The sequence below is a fragment of the Arvicanthis niloticus genome, chromosome 3 (assembly GCF_011762505.2).
Source record: "Arvicanthis niloticus isolate mArvNil1 chromosome 3, mArvNil1.pat.X, whole genome shotgun sequence".
Lineage (NCBI taxonomy): Eukaryota > Metazoa > Chordata > Mammalia > Rodentia > Muridae > Arvicanthis > Arvicanthis niloticus.
In genome coordinates, this window is record NC_047660.1 from 3,062,968 (window position 1) to 3,085,581 (window position 22,614).

Genomic DNA, 22,614 nt, shown 5'->3' on the forward strand with positions numbered 1-22,614 from the left:
TTACAAGTTTTCTGTAGTTTATTGGTCAAAGAACAGTTCTCCAACACTTCTGATTGTTCCCTTCTCTTCATCCTCAGTCATGCTACAGGTTTGACCGTGCTGACCCTTACTTAGCACACATTTTAGCATGGTGTCTTCATAGGTGGAGGTTAGCAGTGACTGAAGAAATCTTCTTTAAGACCAAGAATAATAATCACTGCTAAATCCTGGTATATAGCTGGAATATATATATATATATATATATATATATATATATATATATATATATATAATTTCAGTAGCTTGAGATCAGACTACACTTATACACTTATTATTATTATTGGTCTCACCTAGACTGGTCTATAACTCAATATGTAGGAGAAACTGGCCTTGAACTCCTGACTTTCCTGTTTCTACCTCCCAGTGTTAGGACTTCAGATTACATATTACTGTTTTGTACCCTGTATTTTTCTGACATTATGTAATAAAACTATCTTTCTACATTTCTTCACTAGTTACATCTCTGTTGCTGTGACAAATCACCAGGACTGAGGCAACTTTATAACAAAGTATCCGGGTGAATTGGTCTAGAGTTAGCGTGGCAGGCAGCCATGGCAGTCGTGGCATCAGCATAGAAAGCTGATCTTGTCAAGTCTTGAACCATAAGCACCAAGCATAGAGAAGAGCATTGGGCAAGGCACCAGGCTTTGAAACATCAAAGCCCACCATCACCACCACCAGTGACTCTTCCTCCAGCAAGGCTGGGCTGCTTATACCTCCGAAAACAACACTCACCCACTGGGGCGCAAGTGTTCAGATACATGAGCCTATGAAGGACATGAAGGATGTTATCATTAAGGCCATCACAATTACTAAACATGTAACCTACTGAAGTATCTTTTCTTTCTTTCTTTTCTTCGGGACAGGGTTTCTCTGTGTAGTCCTGGCTGTCCTAGAACTCACTCTATAAACCAGGCTGGCCTCGAACTCAGAAATCCTCTTTTCCTTTTTTTTTTTTTTTTTTGTGGGTCATGTTTTTGAGAAAGGATCTCCCTGTATAGCTCTGGTTGTCCTGGAACTATGTAGGCTAGGCTGGCCTTGAACTCACAGAGATGTGCCTGCCTCTGCCTCCCAAATGCTGGGGTTAAAGGTGTGTGCCACTACACCTGGTGAAACACATCACAAAGTAATAAGGAAGTAGTTTATGTAATCAGAAAGTCGCTGCCTCTTAGTAGAGACTCATATATTTCTGGTCATTGTTTCATGTTATTCTAGGTAGAATTTGAGGTTGAATAATATTGGGCCTATTCAAGATTCATGGTCATGATGGTTTCCCCTGTATTCCTTATGCACTCTGTTTTTTAAGTTTCTTCTGTCTAGGAAACACATAAGCTCTTGGGTATCTGGGTTCCTACTTTTACTGTTTTCAGCTTACTCTTGAGAAGTGGCAACGCATCTCAGTCAGGTGACCAGGAGTAAACATGCATGCCTTCTAATGCATTCTGGAGGATGCTTAGAATACGTTTCCAAAGGCTTACTTTAACTTCTGATGCAGGACCCAGAGGGAGCTTGTGTTCTTGGAATACAAGGACACCTCAGAAAATAATCTCTTCCCTACCTCAGTCGAGGATTTATTTCTGAACTCTTGGGGACTCATTTTGTATGCTTAACCTTGCACAGCCGTGGGGCAAAATGGGCATTCATGAATGAGGCCTCAGGGTCCCTATAGCTTGAGATACAGCAATTCTGACTCTTAGACCACTTCCTATTTGCCACTTGTAAATAAAGTACTTCCTGGAGGCACACGGATTCACTCCATCCTTCCTTGTTTGCGGCAGAAGCAGCAGCTTAGGAGGAGGGCAGAGCTGGTGCCCAGAGTGAGCCTGCGACCTTAGGAACAGTGAAGTGAGGGGAGGGCTGGGTAAGAGTTGAGACGCGGTTCCCTTCTATTGTCTTCCCTTCCTCCGTCACCCCTCCGCACCCCACTTTCCCCTTCTTGTGCGCAGTCCTTCCTCGGTCCAGCTAAGTTTCCACCCGGCGGCCCAGGCGAGTTCAGCATCCAAGGCACTGCACACAAACCTCCCTCTATACCCTTGGGGTTTCCTCCTTGATCTGGCTGGAAACTTCCTACAGTGAGGACGCTCCGGCCGGGGCTTTTGGAACAGGCCCCGGGCTAGGCCCCTCTGGGGACACCCCGAGTGCAGACTCTCGCCTCCGGAGGAACAGGGCGGGTGGGGAGGGAAGAGTACGAGTGGGCGGTGCTCTTCGCTCCCCCAGGCTCAGCTTTCCGCCGCGCGCGAGGCCCACCCAGCGGTTACGAAGGACCCCGGCGCGCAGCGTCCCGAGAGCGCCAGCCTGCCCGCCGAGCCCCGGGGACCCCGCCCGCGCGCCCGCAGGGAGGCGCGACTGCGGCCTAGGGCGCCCGGCGGCTCCTCCCCTCCCCCTCCCCCTCCCGGAAGCGCGGGGGCGGGGTCCCCGGCCGGGCCGCGGGGGCGGGCGCGGGGGCCGGGCCGGGGCGGGGCGCGGCGGGCTGTGCGCGCCCACTCGGCTCCAGGCGGCCAGCGCTCGCGGGCCCAGGCCGCCCGGCTCGACCCGAGCACCGCGGCGGCGCAGCAGCGGGAGCCTAAGAGAAGCAGCCGCGGTCGCGAGACGTCCCCCCCGCGCCCCCCCGCCGCCCGCCCCAGGCTCAGTGTATGGGGCCGCGGCCCGCCAACCTTCGCTGAGACCGTCCCCGGGGTGCGGTGGCCTCGGGCTCCAGAGCCCGCCCCGCCACCCGAGGGCTGCGCGCGGCCCCGGGCCTGCTCGCCGCGCGACTCCGCGCGTCCCGGGCCAGGAAGTGGCGGCGCCGAGCGCCATGGCCCACTCCCCGGTGCAGTCGGGCCTGCCGGGCATGCAGGTAGGCTGGGGCGGCCGGGTCGGGCTGCGGCCGGGGCGGAAGCGGGCAACTTGGCGGTGTCAACACGCCCCCCCCTCCCCCCAGCGCGCCGGGCCCGTTTCTCCAGGATCTTCGCCGACTCGGGCGCCGGGGATCTCGTGTGTGTGCACGTGGAGGGGCCGTGGGGTCTGCGGCCTGGAGCCAAGGTGGGGTGCAGGAGCTTTGCGCTCCCCAACTCCGACGCGCAGGCCGAGCGCCCATCGGGGCAGGAGTCTGAACTAGTGTCCTTGGAGGCCCCGCTTGGGTGCCTGGGCCCTGTGTGGGCCCGGGACGAGGACAGCGGGACTCCGGGGTCCTCAGTCTCCAAGAGTCCCTCCCCAAAGCTCCCCAGGCGGGAGACCCGAACGCTGGGCGGGGAGCCCGCCCCGGCTGGTCCCAGTCCGGGCGGGCCGCAGGGCGGGGTGCAGGAAGGTGTAACCTCCCGTCCGAGCCTGTAGTTCTGGTGCGGAAAGTGCGAGGTTGCAAACCCGGGAGGCGGAACCCACACCTCCGTGAGCGCCCTGGCGTGCAGAGCCCAGGTTCACCCCTTGGGTGCCAGGACTCCGCTGCTGGACTTTCACTTTGAGACCCGTTGGCATCCAGAGGAGCTGTGTGCTAGCTGACTTTGAATCTTCTTAGCCTGCCAGAGACTTTTTCTTTGGAGGGGAAGGGGGCGGCGAGGGGAGGGAGAGAGTTGAATTTCAAGTTTTCATAGATACAAGAACTTTTTTTTTTTTTTTTTTTTTTTTTTTTTTTTTTGCTATTGAGGATGGCTTTCTGCACTTTGAAAAACAATCACTTGTCTGTTCTTACTTGTAAAGTTTGTGAGCGCATAAACGCAGACAAAATGATTGCGATTTAAGACAGCAAGACCAGTCAAAGTTTGCTTTCTCAAGCGAGTGAACGAAAGAGTTTTGCTTAAAAAAAAAAAAAAAAAGAAAAGAAAAGAAAAGAAAAACCAAACCAAACACAGAATATCCAAGAAGATTATCAGTTTATAGGTGCAGCAGGCCCCTTGGCCCCTTCTCTCTGGCTCCAGGGTTGAGCTGCACAGGCCTTGCCTCTTACTGCTTCTGCCTCTTCTGAAAATATTTCCAATCCCTCTTTATTTTTTTCATACCATGAGAAGGAAAATGAATTTCTTTGTCCAGGTTTCAACTCTGGAAAAATAGGAATTCAAAATTACCACTTTAGTGGCCACTAGAACTTGAGTCATTTTTATTTTGAAGGAATAATAAAGGTGGAACTGAGTGTCTTTGGAGTTTTCTTGAGTCTCACCTTGCAGCGTGCTTTGTAAAACCTGATGCTGCTGGCCGCTAGTTGAAAGTTAGCCGAGGTCTCCTGCAACTCTCGCCTTGGTTTGACTTTAGAGACAACTGGGTGACAGTTTCCTAACCTGTACAATGAGAAGGAACTCTCATTGTTTCTCCACGTTTTCTTTATTCTGCCTGCTATAGTGACTTACCTGGCTCCACCCCTGGTGCCCCATTAGCTCCAACCTTTGTAAAAGAAAGTGTTTGAAAAGGTACTTACTATGGTACTTAATGTGTGGGGGGTCAGTGCCAGGTGGTTCCCAGCTGGCATCTGCTCTTCAGTTTGATGGTTTGTTTTAAAGACTGGGCCAGAATGTCTTCATTTTGAGAAAAGAAAAATTCAATAACTTAAGAAGTGTTTTTTGAAAGGGAGCTGTTTTAATTTTGCTTCTCCGTATGAAGACGATAACCGTTTTTCAGTATTATTATTTTTTGTTTGTTCTGGTCCGGCAGAGGAGGAAAAGTGGCTTCCCACACCCTCCCCTGTGTATGTCTTCAAACCACGTGATAAACTTTTGGTGTATCATTGGAGACTGTTGCTTTCCTTCCCTTCCCCCCAGAAAAGAAAAACCAGCAAGTTTATTTTCAACTGGAGTCAGGAGCTGCAGCCTCCCTGGGGGCTGTTTTGAGGATTACATGAAAGGCACACCTGGCCTTGACTCTTGTCTAGGATAAAACTGGACAGAAAGAGGTATCCCTATTGCCACAATTCTTATGAACTCCCTGTCAAATCCCTATGAGGATTTAGGAGGAACTGGGTTAAATGCTTTGGCAAGTGGGGTGTGGTAGTGGCTGTCTACTCAGGAGGTGGAGGCTGGTGGATCTCTGTCAGTTCAAGGCCAGCCTGGGTTACCTTAGAGAGTTCTAGGCCAGCCAAAGTTAATACTGAGTCCCTGCCTCAGAAAAACTGAACAAAGTTTGGCAAGGCAGCAGAGCAGATTCAGACAGCCTGAGGGAATAAGCTGAATGCAGGAATGCTTTACTATAAAGACTTTACGGCCTGCTAGTCACTTTATATCTGTTGATTATTACGGATACTGATGGAGGAAGAGGTTATTTATACTGTTTTAGAGCTTTGTGAATGAGAAAGGATTTGAAGCATATTGGATGACATACAGTGATTAGAACCCAGGTCTTCACCCTACCTTTGCAAATGTTATAAGTCATTTTGTTCTAGAGAAAGACATATAAGATGATTTTTTTTTAAAACTCTGTAGCTGTGATTGATTGACAACTCTAGTGATCTTTGGTGTGGAGTTGAGGGATGTACACCCGACTGTTTGGATGAGGTTTGCTGGGGATTTTCTTTCCTCTTTGGGTTTTGTAGTCTGTGAGAGAATTAGAAAGACCTGGCTGGGTTCCTTTAGTTCCAGGACACAGAGGCAGTCAGATCTTGGAGTTCGAGGCCAGCCTGATCTATGGAGTGAGTTCCAGGACAGCCAGGGGCTACACAGAGAAACCCTGTCTTGAAAAAGTAAAAAAAGAAAAAGACATTCTGAGCTGAACACTGTTAAGTATTTCCTGCCTTCTTCATAAACATTCGCTGGTTCGCCCTGTTGGTTCCAGTGAGAAGAAAAAGTTAAGTTGGAGGCAGAAGGGACCTATTTAGTGCTTTGAGTTTGCTTTAAATCATGGTGCAGAAGAGTTAGCTTTATGTGAGCTGGGCAGTGGTGGCTCAGACTAGAGAGGCAGAGGCAGAGGCGGGTGGATCTCTTGAGTTTGAGGCTAGCCTGGTCTACATAGCTAGTTCCAGGATGGTTAGGGCTACACAAAGAAACCCTAACTGGGTTGGAGGGATCTAAAGAAAGAATTAGCCTTTTGCTTATAGAATTCTTTGGTAAAAACGTATTTCGTATGCATATGTGTATGTAGCATGAGGCACACGTGTGTAGGAGTCCTGGGAGGTTAGAAGAGGAGCCACAGGGACCAGACTCCAGTCCTCTGCAGCAGTCCACCTCTGCAGGCTGTAAGTTACTGTCACAGAATTCTGCTAGCCATTTTTATAGCCTTTCTGGGCAGTGACCCTTGTAACACAGAGACTTTGCATCAGGACCAGAAATTAAAGCTTCAGACCATCGCACTGTTTCTTATTCCTTGCAAGTCACTACTGAAATATTGAATGTTTAAAAAAACAAACAAACAAAAAAACACAGTGCTTGTAACATTGAATTGATTCCACAGCCGACTGGTTCGTGGCTCCAAGTTTAAAATATACTAAGTTAGGTAAGTCACATGTGTCAGAAGGCTGGAGTTAATTCAGCATGTCTCGAGGCTTTGGATTTAAGAGACCCTCGTGTTTGCAAGTATAGATAATTTCAAGGTGTAGCTAAGAAAACTTAGATTTTACTTGCTGATGTTTTTATATCCTGTTCTCTTTCCCTTTCTTCAGCTCCTAGGCTGCAAGCCCCAGCTGTGAGGAGGCTTGTGTACTGGGTAGCCAGGATGGTGCTCACTGTTACTAGCACATGAGAAATCTGGGAAATAAGACATCAAGACCATCGTAGTTATTGTGGCTCTGGCTGCCCACCCCTCTGTGTGGCATAGGCTGTTGGGTACTGTCTAGTCTCCCTCTTCCCTCCCTGCTTCCTTGGGAGATGCCTGCCCTTGTTGGAATTGTACTCTGGGCTGCTGGCGGTGATGGTGGTGGTTTGGTGTCTAAGTGGCCTTTCAATAAAATTGGGAGGCCTATGTACTGAGAACATCTCCAGCGAGGCTGAACACAAATGGAGGTTTAGCACCTTCTGGTCCTGATGTAGACAGGGAGTCTCAGAGGATGATGTCAAGATGCAGGTCCCTGGTCTCAAATGGTCAGGAGCTCTTGTAGGGCAGGCCACGAGAAGGTTCCAGTAACTGGGCCCCAGGAGACCAGATGTATATTTGGAAAGCACCATGTTTCTTTAGGATGGAGAGACAGGGCGTCCACGGGTCTGCTGGGCCTGAGACCTGGGTACTGTGTTGGGTATTTTGTTCTTTGGGTTGTCTCTGTTCTCAGGCATAGGTGATGAGGAAGGGGGCTCTGGGTTTCTACCTAGAAGGTATTGGAGTATTTGAGCAGGTGATGCCAGGGCAGGGAGTGGTGGGGACTCAAGGGTTCCTGGACGGCCAAGACAGCCCTGTAGGGTTTTCACAGACCTCAATGGCTTGAATTCTGTGACTCCTGTTTGGCCTGTCATGTGCTTTGCTTTATTTTGCTGTCTTGTGTTGTGCAAAATAATTGAGGAGGAAAGTCGGGTATGTTTTTCTGTTACTTAAGTCTTCTTCCCAGGACAAGCAAGTTCTTCATGCTGTCCAGGCTGGCTTTGAACTTCTGATTGTCCTACTTCTACCTCCCTAGTTCTTGGATCACATACCCGGTTGGTTTATACAGTGCTGGGGAATCCAGTTCTTGGCTTCATGAATGGTTGGCTGGCACTGGACCAACTCAGCTGCCGTACAGCCTTGCCTCTCTAAGTCATTTTGCACCTATGTCTATTTGTGGTGTTCCTTGTTGCTAAGACTTTGTTTTGCTTGAAAATGTGCGTGTTGTTCCCTTGGCCCTGTTGCCTTCCAGAGCCGCCCCACTACCACGTACTATTCTCATCCCTGAAAGGTTTTCTTATTTCTTTTTCTTTTTCGATAGGGTGGGGGAAGGCCAAGATTTTAAATTATCTTTTAAAGATTTATATATGTGTGTTTGTGTGTGTGCACCAGGAGGTTATATTGGACTTACAGGCAGTAGTGAGCTGTTTTCTGTGGGTGTTGGGAGCCAAACCCCGTCCTCTGCAAGAACAGCAAGTGCTCTTTACTGCTGAGCCATCTCTCCAGCTCCAAGATGAAAAGAAATTCTCTCTCTGTGTACACATGCATGCAGATGTGCATGTCCTCATACTCATATTGGGGACAGGGGACTGCTTTCCAGAGTCAGTTCTCTCCTACCGTGTGGTAGGTGAGATACGGGGAAATGGAACTCAGGATATTAGGGTGGTAGATCCCTCTTTTTATTTTTTTTAAACATTAAATAGCTTTTGGGAAGTTTGGTTCTAGTTCCAGATCAGGAAATGCACTTTTTTGTTTCTTTTGAGATGGGGTTTCTCTGTGTATTCCTGGTTGTCTTAGAATCAGAGGAGCCTCCAACTCAGGTCTGCCTTCCAGTTGTTGGGTTAAAGGTATGTGCCACCATGCCTGGCTCAGGGAAGGTCATTGATAATATTTCATACAGGCACTCAGCTACCTTCAAGAATGCAGCAGCTGTGGCAGTGGCCAGGTGGCCTCCTGGTGTCCAGATCTGTGTGTGTGTTCCTCTTGGAGCTGCTGTGCTCACCGTGGAGTTGAGGTGCCTCTCTGGTCTGGTGCACCTTTGTCTTAGTTGTAGCTTCTGTTGCCGTGAAGAGAGACCGTGACTACTGCAATAACAACTCTTATAAAGGAAAGCATTTCATTAGGGCTGGCTTACAGTTTTAGAGGTTTTATCCATTATTGCCATGGCAGAAGGCATGGTGGTGTGCAGGGTGGACATGGTGCTGGAGAAGGAACTGAGAGTCCTGCATCTTGATCTGGTAGCTCAAGCATATGAGACCCCCAAGACCACTTCCACAGTGACACACCTCCTCCAACGAGGCCACACCTCCTAACAGTGCTATTCTCTATGGCCAAGCGTTCAAACCGACGAATAGGTCTATGGGGGCCATTCCTATTCAGACCACCACAAGGTAGATGGAGTTCTTTTGTTGGTTCTTGGCAAGCTACAGTGTGCACAGCTACTGATGGGTGAGCCTGTTCTCTGTTCTAGTGTGGTGTTATGGGGCACACCCTCCAGACCATGGTCCAGGACGAGTCTGATGGTCTCTTGCCACACAGTTTTATTTGGGTGATTTTTCCCATGATTCAGACTTGCCTGCTTGGAAATTGGTACCTACAGGAAATGGGCCCCACCCGGCCCTCCCTGCTAATGCTTTCTGTGTGCCTTAGCTGGGGTGATTATCACTAATGGAATCTTGTGGCTGGAGTGCTTGCAGGAAATAGACCTGCATTCTGTTACTCTGCTGCTGCTATGTTGAACCTGGGCTAGTCTTGTATCTGTTGGTAGTGGTCATTTCTCATAACTAATTTTTACAGTGGGATCTACTAAATGTTTTGGTGTCAAATGGCTTGGGAAAAGGATACATTGTTATTAGAACATCTGACTTGGGGGGGGGTTGGCCAGGAGGGGGAGTGCTGTGGCCAATCCTGAGTTCTTGGAACTGAGTACGGTGGCTTATGCCTACAGTTTTTGCATTTGGAAAGCTAGGCAAGAGGTATGCTCTGAGTTTAGTTCTGGGCTCTGAGGTCAGTCAGTTCCAGGCCGACCTGGACTACAGTGGGAGAACTGTTAGGTGCTCTGTGTAAAACAAGATGTGGTTAGCTTGCTACAAAGTATACTGTGGCCTGCTCAGGGTTGTATGCTGTCAGTGACACAGTGGGACTTCAGAGACCTTCCTCCTGTTTTGTAAGGGTTTGTGGTTAGCAAGAGAAATTGTTGCGTGCTGGAGTGTCAGTGATGGGGACAGAGTGAGTTTTATGTGAACGCTACCAAATGTGTAGCTAGGGCTGGCCTGTCTAAATCTCTTCCTGTTTTTAACTCTAAGATTTGGAACTCCCTATCCTTTGTTTTGGTTTTCAGTTACTTAGGTTTTGTTTAGTTTTTATTAGAAAGAGCTGCACAGATTAGATGCACAAGGTTACCTGTCCCCTTTCTCTGTTTCCTACTTCCCAAAGGAATCCCCTATGGTCTCCCTGTGCTGACTTAGCCATCACACTCCTTGGCTTGTGTGGACAAGTTTAGAAACTGCATGCTCTGTAGACCCAGGGTTCTGCAGATAAGGATTTAGGTTTGGTCCTGTTGACTTCTCTTCACATTAGATCTGACAGCAGTGTCTACACAGTCTGCAGCCTGGGCAGTGGTAGTGAAGTGCAGGCCTCTTCAGACGTCTCATAGGCTTTTCCAGATAGACTTCACCAGGTGTCAGGACCTCCTCTTAGGAAACTCATCTGGAGCCAACCTTGATGTGTCTCTGCTGGGCTACAGTGTTCCTCTGCTGGGCTGTGGTGCTCCATTTTTGGGCTGTGGTGCTCCTCTGCTGGGCTGTGGTGTTCCATTCCTGGGCTGTGGTGCACCTCTGCTGGGCTGGTGCCCTTCATCTTGGTCCACTCTTCCTCTCTGGGTCTCTTGGCCTTTTGTTGCCTTGGTTCTTTTGCTGCTGTTTGCTGGTACCTGTTTTCTATATTCCAGTCTTTACTGGCTTCATGCCATTGGATTGATGGGTACAGTGTAATCTGGACTCCCCTCTAGTGAATTAGAGTACAGGCTCTTCATAGTTACTGTTTATTGGGTAGTGTGATATGGCACAGACTTGTTGGTTTCCTTTCAGAAATGCATTTTCAGTCTTAGGGGCTGAGATAAAGCCTTGTGTGTTCTAGGCAGACACTGAATTGCGGAGCTACATCTTCTTGTTGTTTGTTTGTTTGTTTTGAGACAGGATTATGTTGTGTAGTCCAGGCTGACCCCCAGCTTATCACCCTGAGGCTCCAGATACAGGTATGTCCTCTGTGTCCTGTGGGCCTCCTTCTGGGAGTTTTGAAGACACTTGTCTGCTGTATTTTAGTTGTGTTCTTCTGGAGTGCAGTGTGCACCAGGACTGGATTCCACCCACATAAGCTGTCCTGCCCCTGAGCCTGGAAAAGGTTCCTTTGTGTTGTGATGTTCCACAGTGGTGTCTTGGCCTGAGTGTTGTCATATTTTTGTGCAGGCAGTCAGGAGGCCTTTACAGTCTGACAGCTGGTGTCTTGTGATGAGGGTTTTTTTTTTTTTTTAAACTCCCTTTGGATGCTGTACTTTCTCATCTGGTCCTTGAATGGGCCAACCCTTTAAAGTTGTTTTCTGTCCCTTGTCTTTCTCACTGTTTTTCTGGGCCATTGTCTCCATGTTTCAAGCCTCCCAGTGAGCATTTCTGCTCCTGTATTCTTAGATGCCGAGAACTTTTGTGAGTCTCTAAGCATTCCTCATTACAGTGTGCTTCCCGTTTTGCCTAAGTGTCTGTTTTATTTCCAAGGCATTATTCTTTCGAGTCTCTAGTTTTTCCTTTATTGGGTTTAGTGGCCAGGTTTTTGTTTGTGTGTTTTGTGGTAGAGGCCACCCTCTAATATCCACCCTCAAATACTTTTGTTTATGACTGGAAATTACTAGGACCTCAAGTAATTTTTTCTTCTTTTCTCCTTCCTGTCTGTCTGTCCGTCCGTCCCCCTTCATTCCCCAGGGTCTCAGTATGTAGCTCTGAATTAGAGAATGCTGCTCGGCCTGACCTTTAAACTCAGATTTTTCTTACCTGAGTTTCATGAGTACTGGTATGTGCCACCATGCTGTCTGTGAGGAGTTAACCGTGATGCTCCCTGTCTGTCTTCCCTACTGGACAAGACAGTTGGGAATGGCCTTGTTAGATGCTTGCCTTTTTGAAGACCTTTCCTGAGTCTGTTCTCTGCTCATTTACGTCTCTGTTGTTGCTGGAAACCCCCCTCTTCCTAGTCTTTATGGAGGTGGAGTGGGCACAGGTGTAGACGCAGTACCTGTGTGGCATGCTACCCGGTTAGGAGGCCTGTGCTTCCCTCCTACCCTGGAAAACATCTGCACTCATTCCTTGAGGTGGGAGATTAGGGCAGTGGCTGGGCTCTGGGGAGGAGGGAGCCCTTTCAGCTGCCTGGCTCCTTGTTTATCAGACTTGCCCTGAGTCGCTGAACTCTGTGGAGATATCTCTGTGGGGAGATTAGTTACATATTACCGGGCAAAAGCACTGTAAGGGTTTAACTTTTAAGGAGAAAGTGCGTCATGGAGTGGAGCCTGGGGTCGGGGTGTGGGAGGCAGCTGGTCACTTCCAGACAGGAAGCAAATAGATGGTGCTATTTAGCTTCCCCTTCCCCTTTTTAATCAGTACTGGACCCTTAGGGTGCCACTGTGCTGCCTTCAGTGTGGACCTCCTGTGCGGTAAGCCTCTTTTGGGTCTTCTCACAGATGCACTGTGCTCCTAGGTCATTTGCAGCCTGCCCACCGGAAGTCCACTGAAGTCCACCTCTGTGTGGTTCCTGCTGCTGCCAGTTTCTGGGATGTTGGGGTTCAGTGCTAAAAGTGATTTTCCTGTTTTCTTTATGTGTAGACTGTTCGGTCTTCTGCTGTGGCTTGAGACTCCAGAGTCATGTGCTGGAAACTTAGCTCTCAGATTTATGTTTTCATCATGTTGGATGTGTAGCTTTTGGGATGTAGGGCTAGACAAGACCATAGTGCAGCTCTGTGATGGGGCAGATCTGTAGGGAGAGGGGACCCCTGGGCAGACATATTGCCCTTACTGCTACTTGCTGCCTTGTCAGCATGCGGGACTATGGGAAATGGGCTTGGTTTATAAATTACATGGTCTGCAGTGTTCTGTCACAGTACCAGGACAGGCTTGACTTCTGTCTGTGTCTCTCTCTCTCTCTCTCTCTCTCTCTCTCTCTCTCTCTCTCTCTCTCTCTCTCTCTGCCCTTGTCTTCTTACCTGCTTTCTAGCAGGTGCAGGCTCCTGGCTGGCAGGTGAAGCAACTACACCTCCCGTTTGGATGAAAGGAGGGCATGATGCCCCTGGTTATGGTTGAGGAGGACATATGGCCAGAGGCACCTGGATGAGTCCAGAGTGGATTGGGCCGTGGCGGTAGTGGAGGGGGATGATGGAGGAAAAGGAGAGAGAAGAGGAGAAGGCCAAGAGGACCACGTGGGCACGTGGAAGCAGGAGGAGGGAGCACAGCCAAACCTGCTGGTTTATATAGGATCCGGGAAGCTGGGGGAAGGGAAGCTAAGCCTGGCCCCCCTGGGCTGGAGAGTTTGGGATGGGGGGTGGGGGAGAGAAGTGCTGGAGGAGCCACAGGTTGCCCCTGGGTTTCTTTGAGACATAATAACATTACCCTTGCTGTATTTATATCAATCTGGAAAATACTAACCTTTAAAATATGGTACCTTTGGTGGAAAGCCTTGCAGGAGGGGCCTGATTTTACTGTGTGTTGAATTCATTAGGGTGGTGGCTGTGTGATCTGCAGGGCAACGGGGGTGGAGGCAGATATTGCCAGGTTTGCAAGTACCAGAGGGTGGAGGACCATGGACTTAGCTGTGAGGAGAGCGCTGGCTTTGGGTACCAGGGCTGTGTTTTCCTCTTTCTTGTTTCCAACTGTTCCTGGCATTTTGATTTCCGGCGCACCCAGTGCAGGGCTGGAACTGGTAGTGCATAGGGCTCTTTCTTCTTTCTCTTTACTTTTTATAGTTTTGGGGATGGAACCCAGGGCCTTGGGAATGCTAAGTGAGCATTGTTATTTTTTAGAAAAAGTCATCTTCCCTGAGCTGTAGGACTGGTCTTCTGGCTGGGCAGGATGTACAGTTTGGGTGGTAGTACTTGTTCTTGTGAACTGTGCACCTGACTCCTGCTGAGGGGAGCTTGCCAAGGATGTCCAGTCCTGTTAACCATGCAAGGGGGATCAAGTAGCTTGGATTTTTATTTTTTATTTTTTGCTGCTCAAGCCTGTTATGTGATTGCACAGGTTGACTTGTATGTGTGCCTTCAGGTCTTCAGCTTGGTGCTAGTCGGTTTGTTCTGCTTGCAGTGGAGCCTATAGTTGGCGTCTGGGTATTAGGGATTGTGGCGTGGATCTCTCTTTATCTCCTCTCTGTCTGCTGAGTTTCACAGGGATCGCCTAACACCATCAGAAAATACAGATATTCACATTACAGTTCATAGCAGTAGCAAAATTTCAGTTAGGAAGTAGCAATGAAAATAATTTTGTGGTTGGGGTCACCATAATATAAGGAACGGTATTGAAGGGTCGCAGCGTTAGGAAGGTTGAAAACCGCTGCCTTAGGCCCTTCTTGGGCTGGCTCCCTGAACTGTCAGGCAGTGTTCAGAATGTGTTGTTTGAACAGTGACTGCAGAAGACTCATTTTCTGACTGCTGGGCTCCACTCTCTGTACCCTCTGGTTATAGAGGTGGAGGCGGGGTTGCAGCTCTGTGAAGTTCCCAGGTGTGTTGCTGCTCCTAGGACTACATGTGGAGGACTGACTACACGTGGAGTCATGGGGAATTCAGCATCCTAAGTCCCACCAAGTCCTTGCTGTGGAGTCCCAGTCTCACCGGGAAAGCAGCTTCTGCGGCTCCTGTGTTAATCTCTGCAGGTTCAGGCCAGCCTGTGCTTCACAGCACAGGGAGACCAGGTCTCAGCCAAACTCAGACCACTGCAAATCCTGGCTTGCATTTTATTTGGGAAGACTGATTTTGGAACCTCTGGTGTATTGTAGATCTGGGGCAAAGAGGTCTTTAAGTTGTAAGACTCGGGCTTTTGTTTTTGTAGTATGTGTTTCTAAACCCATGGGGTGGCAGCAGTGTGTGTGATCCATATCTTTGACCCTGGAAACTGCTTTTTAAAGGAACACATCCTTTGGAAATTGCCAGGCCTGTTAGGTTATCCTGGTAGTTGTTTGGAGAATCCTGTGGTTTTGACTAGCTGCTTTCTGGTTCTTCCTGATATGAGGTAAATGCTAACAGAATGTCAAGACCTGTGGTAACCCTCAGCTTCTCCTGGGCTGTTTCTCAGCTGCCTCTGTGTTGGGTCAACTCAGTCTTCGTACGTCAGCCTTTGGTTTCCTGGGTTTGCACCTGGCCCTTTTCTCAGCCTGCAGTTCGTGGCTCTCTCTCGACTCCAGATCCTTGGCCTATATTTGCCTTTTGGTGATGCTGGGACACAGGATGCCTGGGAGCGTAGAGATGAATGAGATGGGCAAGCATTCCTCTCACCGTGTGGGATGATGGGCTCTCTGTCATCAGCATCCAGTCTTTCCTTGAAGTTGCATATTTAACAATGAACAGTGCATAGGTTTGCTTCTGGTGTGTGTGTGTGTATGTGTGTGTGTGTGTGTGTGTGTGTGTGTGTGTGTGTGTGTGCGCACGCACGCACGCACGTAGGTAGGGTAGGGGAAGAACACACACACAGGTCAACTTCAGATGTTCCTCAGGTGCTCTCCAGTTTGGTTTTTGAGCCAGTTTCTCCCTGGCCTGGAGCCCACTAAGTAGGCTAGCAGATAGGTGAATTGAGCCCCAGGTACTCCCCTGTCTCTGCCTCCCTGGTGCCAGGGCTACACACACACACTCTCTTCCTTGTCTGGCCTTAAAAACAGCAGCAGTGACAACCACAGCCACGACAACAACACAGGTTCAGGGAATGACCTCAGGTCCAAGCATTTCCCTCAGGTCTGTCTGTATTTTGAGGTAGGTGGCCCAGGGGGTCCCTCCCCACGCTCACCCCATCCCTGTGTGGGTTGTTGGAGACTTCATGCTTAGAAATGACGGCTATGCCCACATTAGCCCCCCTGGATCGGTTAGATACACTTCCAAACGTTGAGGTTTTGGAACTTGTTTTTTTTTTTTTAATTTTTAGTTGTACTGTGACACTTGTGAACTTTGAGTTGTCCATTATGTGTGTGTGTTTGCTTTCGACTCTAATGCAGGCAGCACGTGGTTGAGTTAGTGAACTGTTTTAAGAAAGGTGGCTGCAGAGCTTAGCTCCCCTCATGAGGAAAAAAAGAGTATGAAGCCTTTTGGGATGCCTTCGTCTGCTGTGGTTTTGGGAAAAGATGAACGTGTCCTGGCTGTGTGTTAGCAGGGGAGGAGGATGCAGATCTAACCCGTGGGGAGGTGGACTCGGTATGCAGTCTCCATGTTGACCTGGGCTGTCAGGGCTGTAGCAGGTGTGCTGGTGGCATCTCATTTCCCCGGAGGCCTGTTTGTGCTCACAGTCTGAAGCAGTTTTTCTTCACTGTGTTTGATCCCTGCCTCTTGGGTGTGTTACTGTTCAGACAGAGCAAATGGTTTCTTGTGTACAGGATTGAGAAGCCCCTTCCACTGTGTAAGCTATGGTCTTCCGTAGGTGCCTATAGAATGTGGCAGTTCTGCTTCCCCAAAGTGACTGGAAAGGAGCTTTCTCTGGCAGGACTCCTGCTCAGTCCGCCCTTGGCACCTCAGCGTAACTGCTGTGAAGACTTAAGATGATAACGCAGCTCAAATCGTTTAAGAGTGGTAGACTTTTTGTGGTTTTGTTATGTTTTTAGACTGGGTTTCTCTGTTTTGTAGCCCTAGCTGTCCTGGAACTGCTGTGTAGACCAAGTACTGGAATTAAGGGCAGGAGGCACCATGCACAGCTGACCCCACTCCCTCCCCCCCACTCCTTTTTTTAAAAGTATGGCTTGTTGCATGGGATGTTCAGCTGTAGCTGTGGGAGCAGTTCCGGTCCTCAGTCTTTCTGCAGCAGAGTCTGCACAGCCGCCCTGCTGGAGGCCTGTGATATCGGCCTCTGAGACTTGGCGGAAGAGCCTACTGGTGCTTATCTGCTGGGTCAGCCAGCCCCTTTCCTGCCCTGGCCATGATGTATGGGCATAGTCTGTTGAAAATGGTGTGAACTGGGTGTGAAGTCTGGTGGAGGAGTGGGCACTCCCTTCCCCCAGGAAACACCCACACCTCAGCCTGTATTTTCCTGCAAACTGAATACAGCATAAATACAGCAGTTTTCTGTTTCACCTATTTCCCTGTCTTCTGCATGTACATGAAGCTTTATGTGATGGTACTCGGTGTAGGTGCCTGTCCTTGTCTTACTTAGAACTGGACCGTAAACACTGTCCTGAATTTCCATAGTCATGGGAGATGTATTTTAGGTTCTTAACAGGTTTCTATCCTTCTCTAGTACAAGGCCTGCCTCATTTCCAGGGCAGAATTCTGTCTGTCCTGTCTGTCCTGTCCTGTCCTGTCCTTTCCTATCCTGTCCTGTCTGGCCTGCCTGCCTGCCTGTCTGTCTGTCTGTCTGTCTGTCTGTGGTAGGCAGTTCATTCCCCAGCATGCTCATAGACATTCTAGTTCTCTTTACTGTGTGGGTCCCAAGGATGCAGCAGACCATCAGCGTATGGTGGCAGTTGCCTTTACTGCTTGAGCCATCTTGCTGGACCTTCAGGTCAGAATTCTAGCTAGAAACATACTGGTGTACCTTTTGTCTTTGGAGAAAGGACAGTTACCCACCCCCCCACACCCCTGTCGTCTACACGCTCTTGCTTGGGAAGCATTGGGTTTTCTGTGGTTAATTGCGTTGCACACAGTGAACAGTGGCATTTGTAAGGCTGGGCTCCTTACTCCTTGCCCAGCTGTATTTTAAAAGTGGGCTGGATGGAAGTGCATCTAGTTGCTTGGTGACTTTGCAGCACATGCAGAGGCCAGAAGAAGCGGCTAGAATTGTAGGATTGAGGTTTCAGACACAGGTGTGTCCTGGAGTGTGTGTGTTCCACCTGCATGGGCTTGCATGCACACAGGTATGTTCTGGAGTGTGTGTGTGGAGGCCAGAGATAATATTAGGTAGACACCCCAGTCATGTTTTATCTTATTCTTTGAGACAAGGTTTCTTACTGCACAGAGCTCATAGATATATCTAGACTGGCCAGCCGGCTGCCGGGGAGCTGCGTCTTACTCTCTCGTACTGGGAGCATGGGTGTTGGACATGAAACTTGGTCCTGTTTGCATGGCACTTTTACAGATGGAGTCATCTCCACAGCCCTACCCTCCCTCTTTGAGATAGGGCTTCATATATGCTAGTCCAAGCAGGCCTTGAACTTACCATGTAGCTGGAAAGGAAAAACTTGTGAGCCGTCTGCTTCCACCTCCCGGATGCTAGGCTTACCAGCAGTGTGCCAACATGCCCAATTTTAGAATCATATTGTGAATTGTCACACAACTATTTGGTGACTCTTGTTTTAGGATAGCCTTTAAAAAAAAGACTTTTATTTTCTGTTAAGTTTTACGTGGATGGGCGTTTTGCCTACATGTGTGTGTGTATTGCATACATGACCAGGGCTGTGGAGGCCGGAAGAAGGTGCTGGCTTAGATTCCCTAGAGCCACAGTTGACAGATGACCTCCAGCTGCTGCGGTGCTAGGAACTGAACCTGGACCTTCCACAAGAACAGAAAGTGCTCTTCACTCACCTCTCCAGCCCCTCATTTTTTTTTTTTTCAGATTTTTCTTCTATTTATTTATTTTCTTCCTCCCCACTTCCCTCTTTCTCTCTTCCCTCTTTTCTGACGTGATCTTATTGAGCAGTCCAGGGCGGTTTGGTCTTGGGTCCAGCCTTTGCGGCACCGGGATTGCAGGTGTCTGCTGCCGTGTCCAGGATCCTTTTGGGTATGCGTGAGTGTCTTCAGTGACTTAACTCTTAAACATGAGTTACGTACAGTTAAAGAAAAAAAAGTGTCAGGCTTTGTAATGATCTTCCTGTTCTGAGCTGAGCAGCCAAGAGTAGCCCAATGGCCATTCATTCTACCTAACAGTATTTACAGTAGATTAGTGAGAGGCACATTCTTATTCTGACTATGATTGATTTTTTTTTTTTTTTTTTGAGACAGGGTCTCTTTACGTAAAACCCCGGCTGTCCAAGAACTTACAGATCTGACTGCCTCTGCTTCCGAGTGCTGGGATTAAAGGAGTGTGCCACCAAATGTCCAGCTTTGGTGATTGCTTCTCTGGTTTTCAGAAAGAAGCATCTTTTTCCCACTGGTTTTTCAAGGGTGGGCTAGTTCAGCCTGTACCCAAAACGTAAGAGCAGGAAGGAAGGGATTTTTTGTTTTAGTTTTTTTGTTTGTTTGGGTTTTGTTTTGTTTTAAATAACACTTTCTTAGCAGGACGGTCCTGTGCTGTGGGTACGAGTTAGTTCTGATTGCTTAGGAGAGGTGCGTGAACGCGACCTGTAGGGTTTCTCTTTTTCTTGCCTTCCTGGTGCTGAGTATATTATTCCTTCCACAGCCTTCCAAGAAGAACTCGATTTCTCCTTTTGAAATTGATGGTTCAAGTAGGCGGCAGCCCTTAATGATCAGAGGAAAGGATACGCTTTGATCTAAGTATTAGGGAATGGGAGGTTTGCAGCACATGAGGGAGATGGAGCTCTGGGTTTTGGAGGGGAGGCTGCCATCTGTCTCTTTCTGACTGTAGGCGCTGGGGTTGGAACCACAGGCCTGCATGTAGCACGACTGCAGGTAGGCACGGATACAGTGCGGGGCATTGGCCATCACTGTGTGGCAGTGTGGAGACTAAGGAAGGAGCAATGCCTGAGCTTTCTCAGAGAAATTTATCTTTCTGCTGTTTTATTTCATTCGCTGGATCTGTGTTCCAGGATGACTCAGAATTTACCATGGTACAGGCTAGCCCCGCACTCAACACTTTATACCTGTCTTAGCCTCTGGACTGCTGAGATTACAGGTGTGAACCAACATACCTGCTATAGAGGCTTTCTTTTCCAACCAGTGAGCTGGCTCAAAGGGTAAAGGCTTTCTTACCACCGAACCTGCTGGCCTGAGTTCCATCTCTGGGATCCTTGTGGTAGAAAGAATCAAGTCCCTTGGGTTGTTCTCTGATTCCCACGCACATGCTGGGGCACCCCCTCCAGTAACTAAATATAGTGAGAATTTCTTTTCAAGACAGGAAGGTTATATGGAAGTACGGGGACTTGAAGTGTCCCTGAATGCCCAGACTGAAACAAGGAACTGGATTTTTCTTACTTAGTGAAAAGAAGATGGCAGATGTGATGTCAGAGAGGTTGTCCCACCTTGTGGCTCAGCCTGGAGCCTACTCATGGGGTGAAATTCTTGGGAATATTTCTTTATTTACCCCTTGAAATTTTTTAGTGTTTGAATTGATGGCCAGCTGTGGATTGTAACAGCAGTTTTGTGGCTGCACTGGGGAGGAAGGTCTGATGCTCTGTCTTGAGTAGGGAGGTATGGGGCGTGGGGGGAGCTGAGGTGCTGGGGCAGAAGAGGCAGGCTTGGTGATTGTACTAGATTTGTGTGTCAGCTTGATACAAGCTGGGTTATCACAGAGAAAGGAGCCTCCCTTGGAAATTCCTCCATGAGATCCAGCTGTAAGGCATTTTCTCAATTAGGGATCAAGGGTGGGAGGGCCCCTTGTGGGTGGTACCATCCCTGGGCTGGTAGTCCTGGGTTCTATAAGAAAGCAAGCTGAGCAAGCCAGGGGAAGCAAGCCAGTAAGTAACATCCCTCCATGGCCTCTGCATCAGCTCCTGCTTCCTGACCTGCTTGAGTTCCTGTCCTGACTTCCTTTGGTGATGAACAGCAATGTGGAAGTGTAAGCTGAATAAATCCTTTTCTCCCCAGCTTGCTTCTTGGTCATGATGTTTGTGCAGGAGTAGAAACCCTGACTAAGACAGTGATGGAGTATGCATAGTCCTCGGAAGGCCATGGCTGTGGGTTAATAGGTGTGGGGCTGCCAGCTGGCACAGACTGCAGACGATGAAGAACCTGTGATGACAGGGACTTCTGTAAGCGGACTGGAGGCAGAGGGTGTGGACAGCCACATCCATAAGTGGGTCTGGAGCTAGGGAAAGAGTCCAGGCCAGGGAGTGATACACTAAGTAGGTCACCAGTGGCTACAAGCAACCTAGGAATGGGCGTGACTGAGTGACTGAAAGGGAGGAGCCCTTGAGATTGCCCCACCAAGCTCTACCTGCAGGTCCTGGTGTGCTCTCCACTGAGAGTTCTAGGCTAGACCCTGATGCCCACATGACTACAGAGTAGTAGTCCCTGCCCCAGGTGGAATCATTTTGAAAGTTTAAAAGTGTATTTGTTTTTATGTTTTTGGGTGTTTGACTTGCATGCTTGTCTGTGTACCATGTGCATGTAGTGTCCATGGAGGCCAGAAGAGGGCATTGGATGCCCTGGACCTGGAGTTCACACTGTTGCAGACTGTCACTTAGTCGGCAGTGGGAATCTAGCCCAGTCCTCTGGAAGAGGAGCCTGTGCTCCTAACGGCTGAGCCATTTCTCCAGCCCTCCTTTGAAAGGTCTGATGAAGAAAAGTGTCAGAGCCCTGATCACCTACTATACAGATTTCATTTCCACCCCGAATCTCCTTGCCAGGTAGTTTAATGGATGTCAGTTCCAGAGGAAGTCAGAACATAACATCAAGGTGAGCTGACAGTAACACTCAACAGGAAGGTTGTTTGAAATCCTTGTCTTGGACTACATTCTGCAGGAATCTGGGCTGGCGCCTTTTGTCAGTCTTAGGTGCTTTCAGCTTGTGGGTGATGCTGTGCTCCTGACTTGGATGGCATTTTCTGGGGTTGAATACTTAAGATTGGGGCTTAAGATTCACTGTGTTAGAGGATTTCTCCCCCAACTCGGGCAAGAGGGTGCTAACCTCAGTTACTTAATCAGAAAGGGGAAGGGGAGACTCATCTGCTCGTACACTTGAAAAGACCAGCTTTGTCTTCCTTGTTCATACCCATGTGCTCCCAAGGACTGTGACCCTTGCCCACTGGTCAGAATGGTTCTCAGCTATCCCCTGAGGTGATCCTGGAGGACTAGGAGCACCCTTTACCAGGAATTCTCATACAGGTTTTTAGGAAGGTGCTTCTTGGCCTGGTCTACACCATGTCCCTAACCCTGGGCAAAGAAACCAGCCAGGTAAGCAAATGTTTCCCAAGACTGGGTAGAGAAGTCCCGACAGAGAGATCTCCCTCAAGTGGGACCTTCTCACAGGTGACTTTCTCATCTTGCATACATTGCCAGGTATGCAAGAAAGGGCCTCACTTAAGAGCGCTGTCTGAGGTCTGCAGTGATAGCTCAGTGGTTAGAGTAACTGCTCTTCCAGAGGTCCTGAGTTCAATTCCCAGCAACCACATGGTGGCTCACAAGCATCTGTAATGGGATCCAGTGCTCTCTTCTAGTGTGTCTGAAGAGAGTGACAGTATAATCACATACATGAAATTAATTAATTAATCAATTAAAAAAAAAGAGCTTCGTCTGTGTAGGAGAGCAAGGTCAGCATTGGTGACATTTGTCTTTACCTGCTGAGCCATCTGGTTGATCCCAGGGCTCACATTATTTATTTTTGGTAGTACTAGGAGTTAAATCCAGGACCCCACACACGCCAGGCAACAGCTCTTCCATTTCCCCCAGTCCAGGGCTCATCCTTGATGACAGCCGGTGGGTCAGACAAGAGAGTAGATAGTCCTGCGCCGGAGGAACGATGTAGTTCTAAGGTCCATTTTGTATTTATGCGTGCTTGCTGTTAGGTTCTGCTGCGGTATTTCCTGCATATACCAGTTTTCTTTGTTGGCTGCTTCAGCTTTTCACCAGAGCCCAAAGCTCATCCTGGAATGAGATAACCTCCTAACAGTTCACTTAGAAAGAGCATATGCTTTTTGGGGAGGAAGGTGCCATGTAGTATTTCCCCTGTCTCTGTACCAAAAGCCACCCACAGGAAGCAGGACAGTGGTTCGTGAGCTAAGTAAGACCCCTTAGCCAATCTGCCTTAGGGAAAGCTGAGTGCCTTTGTAGGTAGTCCAC

At 48.9% G+C, this 22,614-nt stretch overlaps 1 protein-coding gene across 1 annotated transcript in view; it reads left to right on the forward strand.

Moving 5' to 3' along the window:
• The first annotated feature begins 2,490 nt into the window (after positions 1 to 2,490).
• Stk24 (serine/threonine kinase 24) overlaps positions 2,491 to 22,614 on the forward strand; it is a 99,947-nt gene continuing 79,823 nt past the window's right edge. Inside the window, exon 1 of the mRNA XM_034497524.2 lies at positions 2,491 to 2,875. Within this exon, the coding sequence (XP_034353415.1) occupies positions 2,834 to 2,875 (42 nt within the window). The 5' untranslated portion in view covers positions 2,491 to 2,833. The remainder of the gene's footprint in view (positions 2,876 to 22,614) is intronic.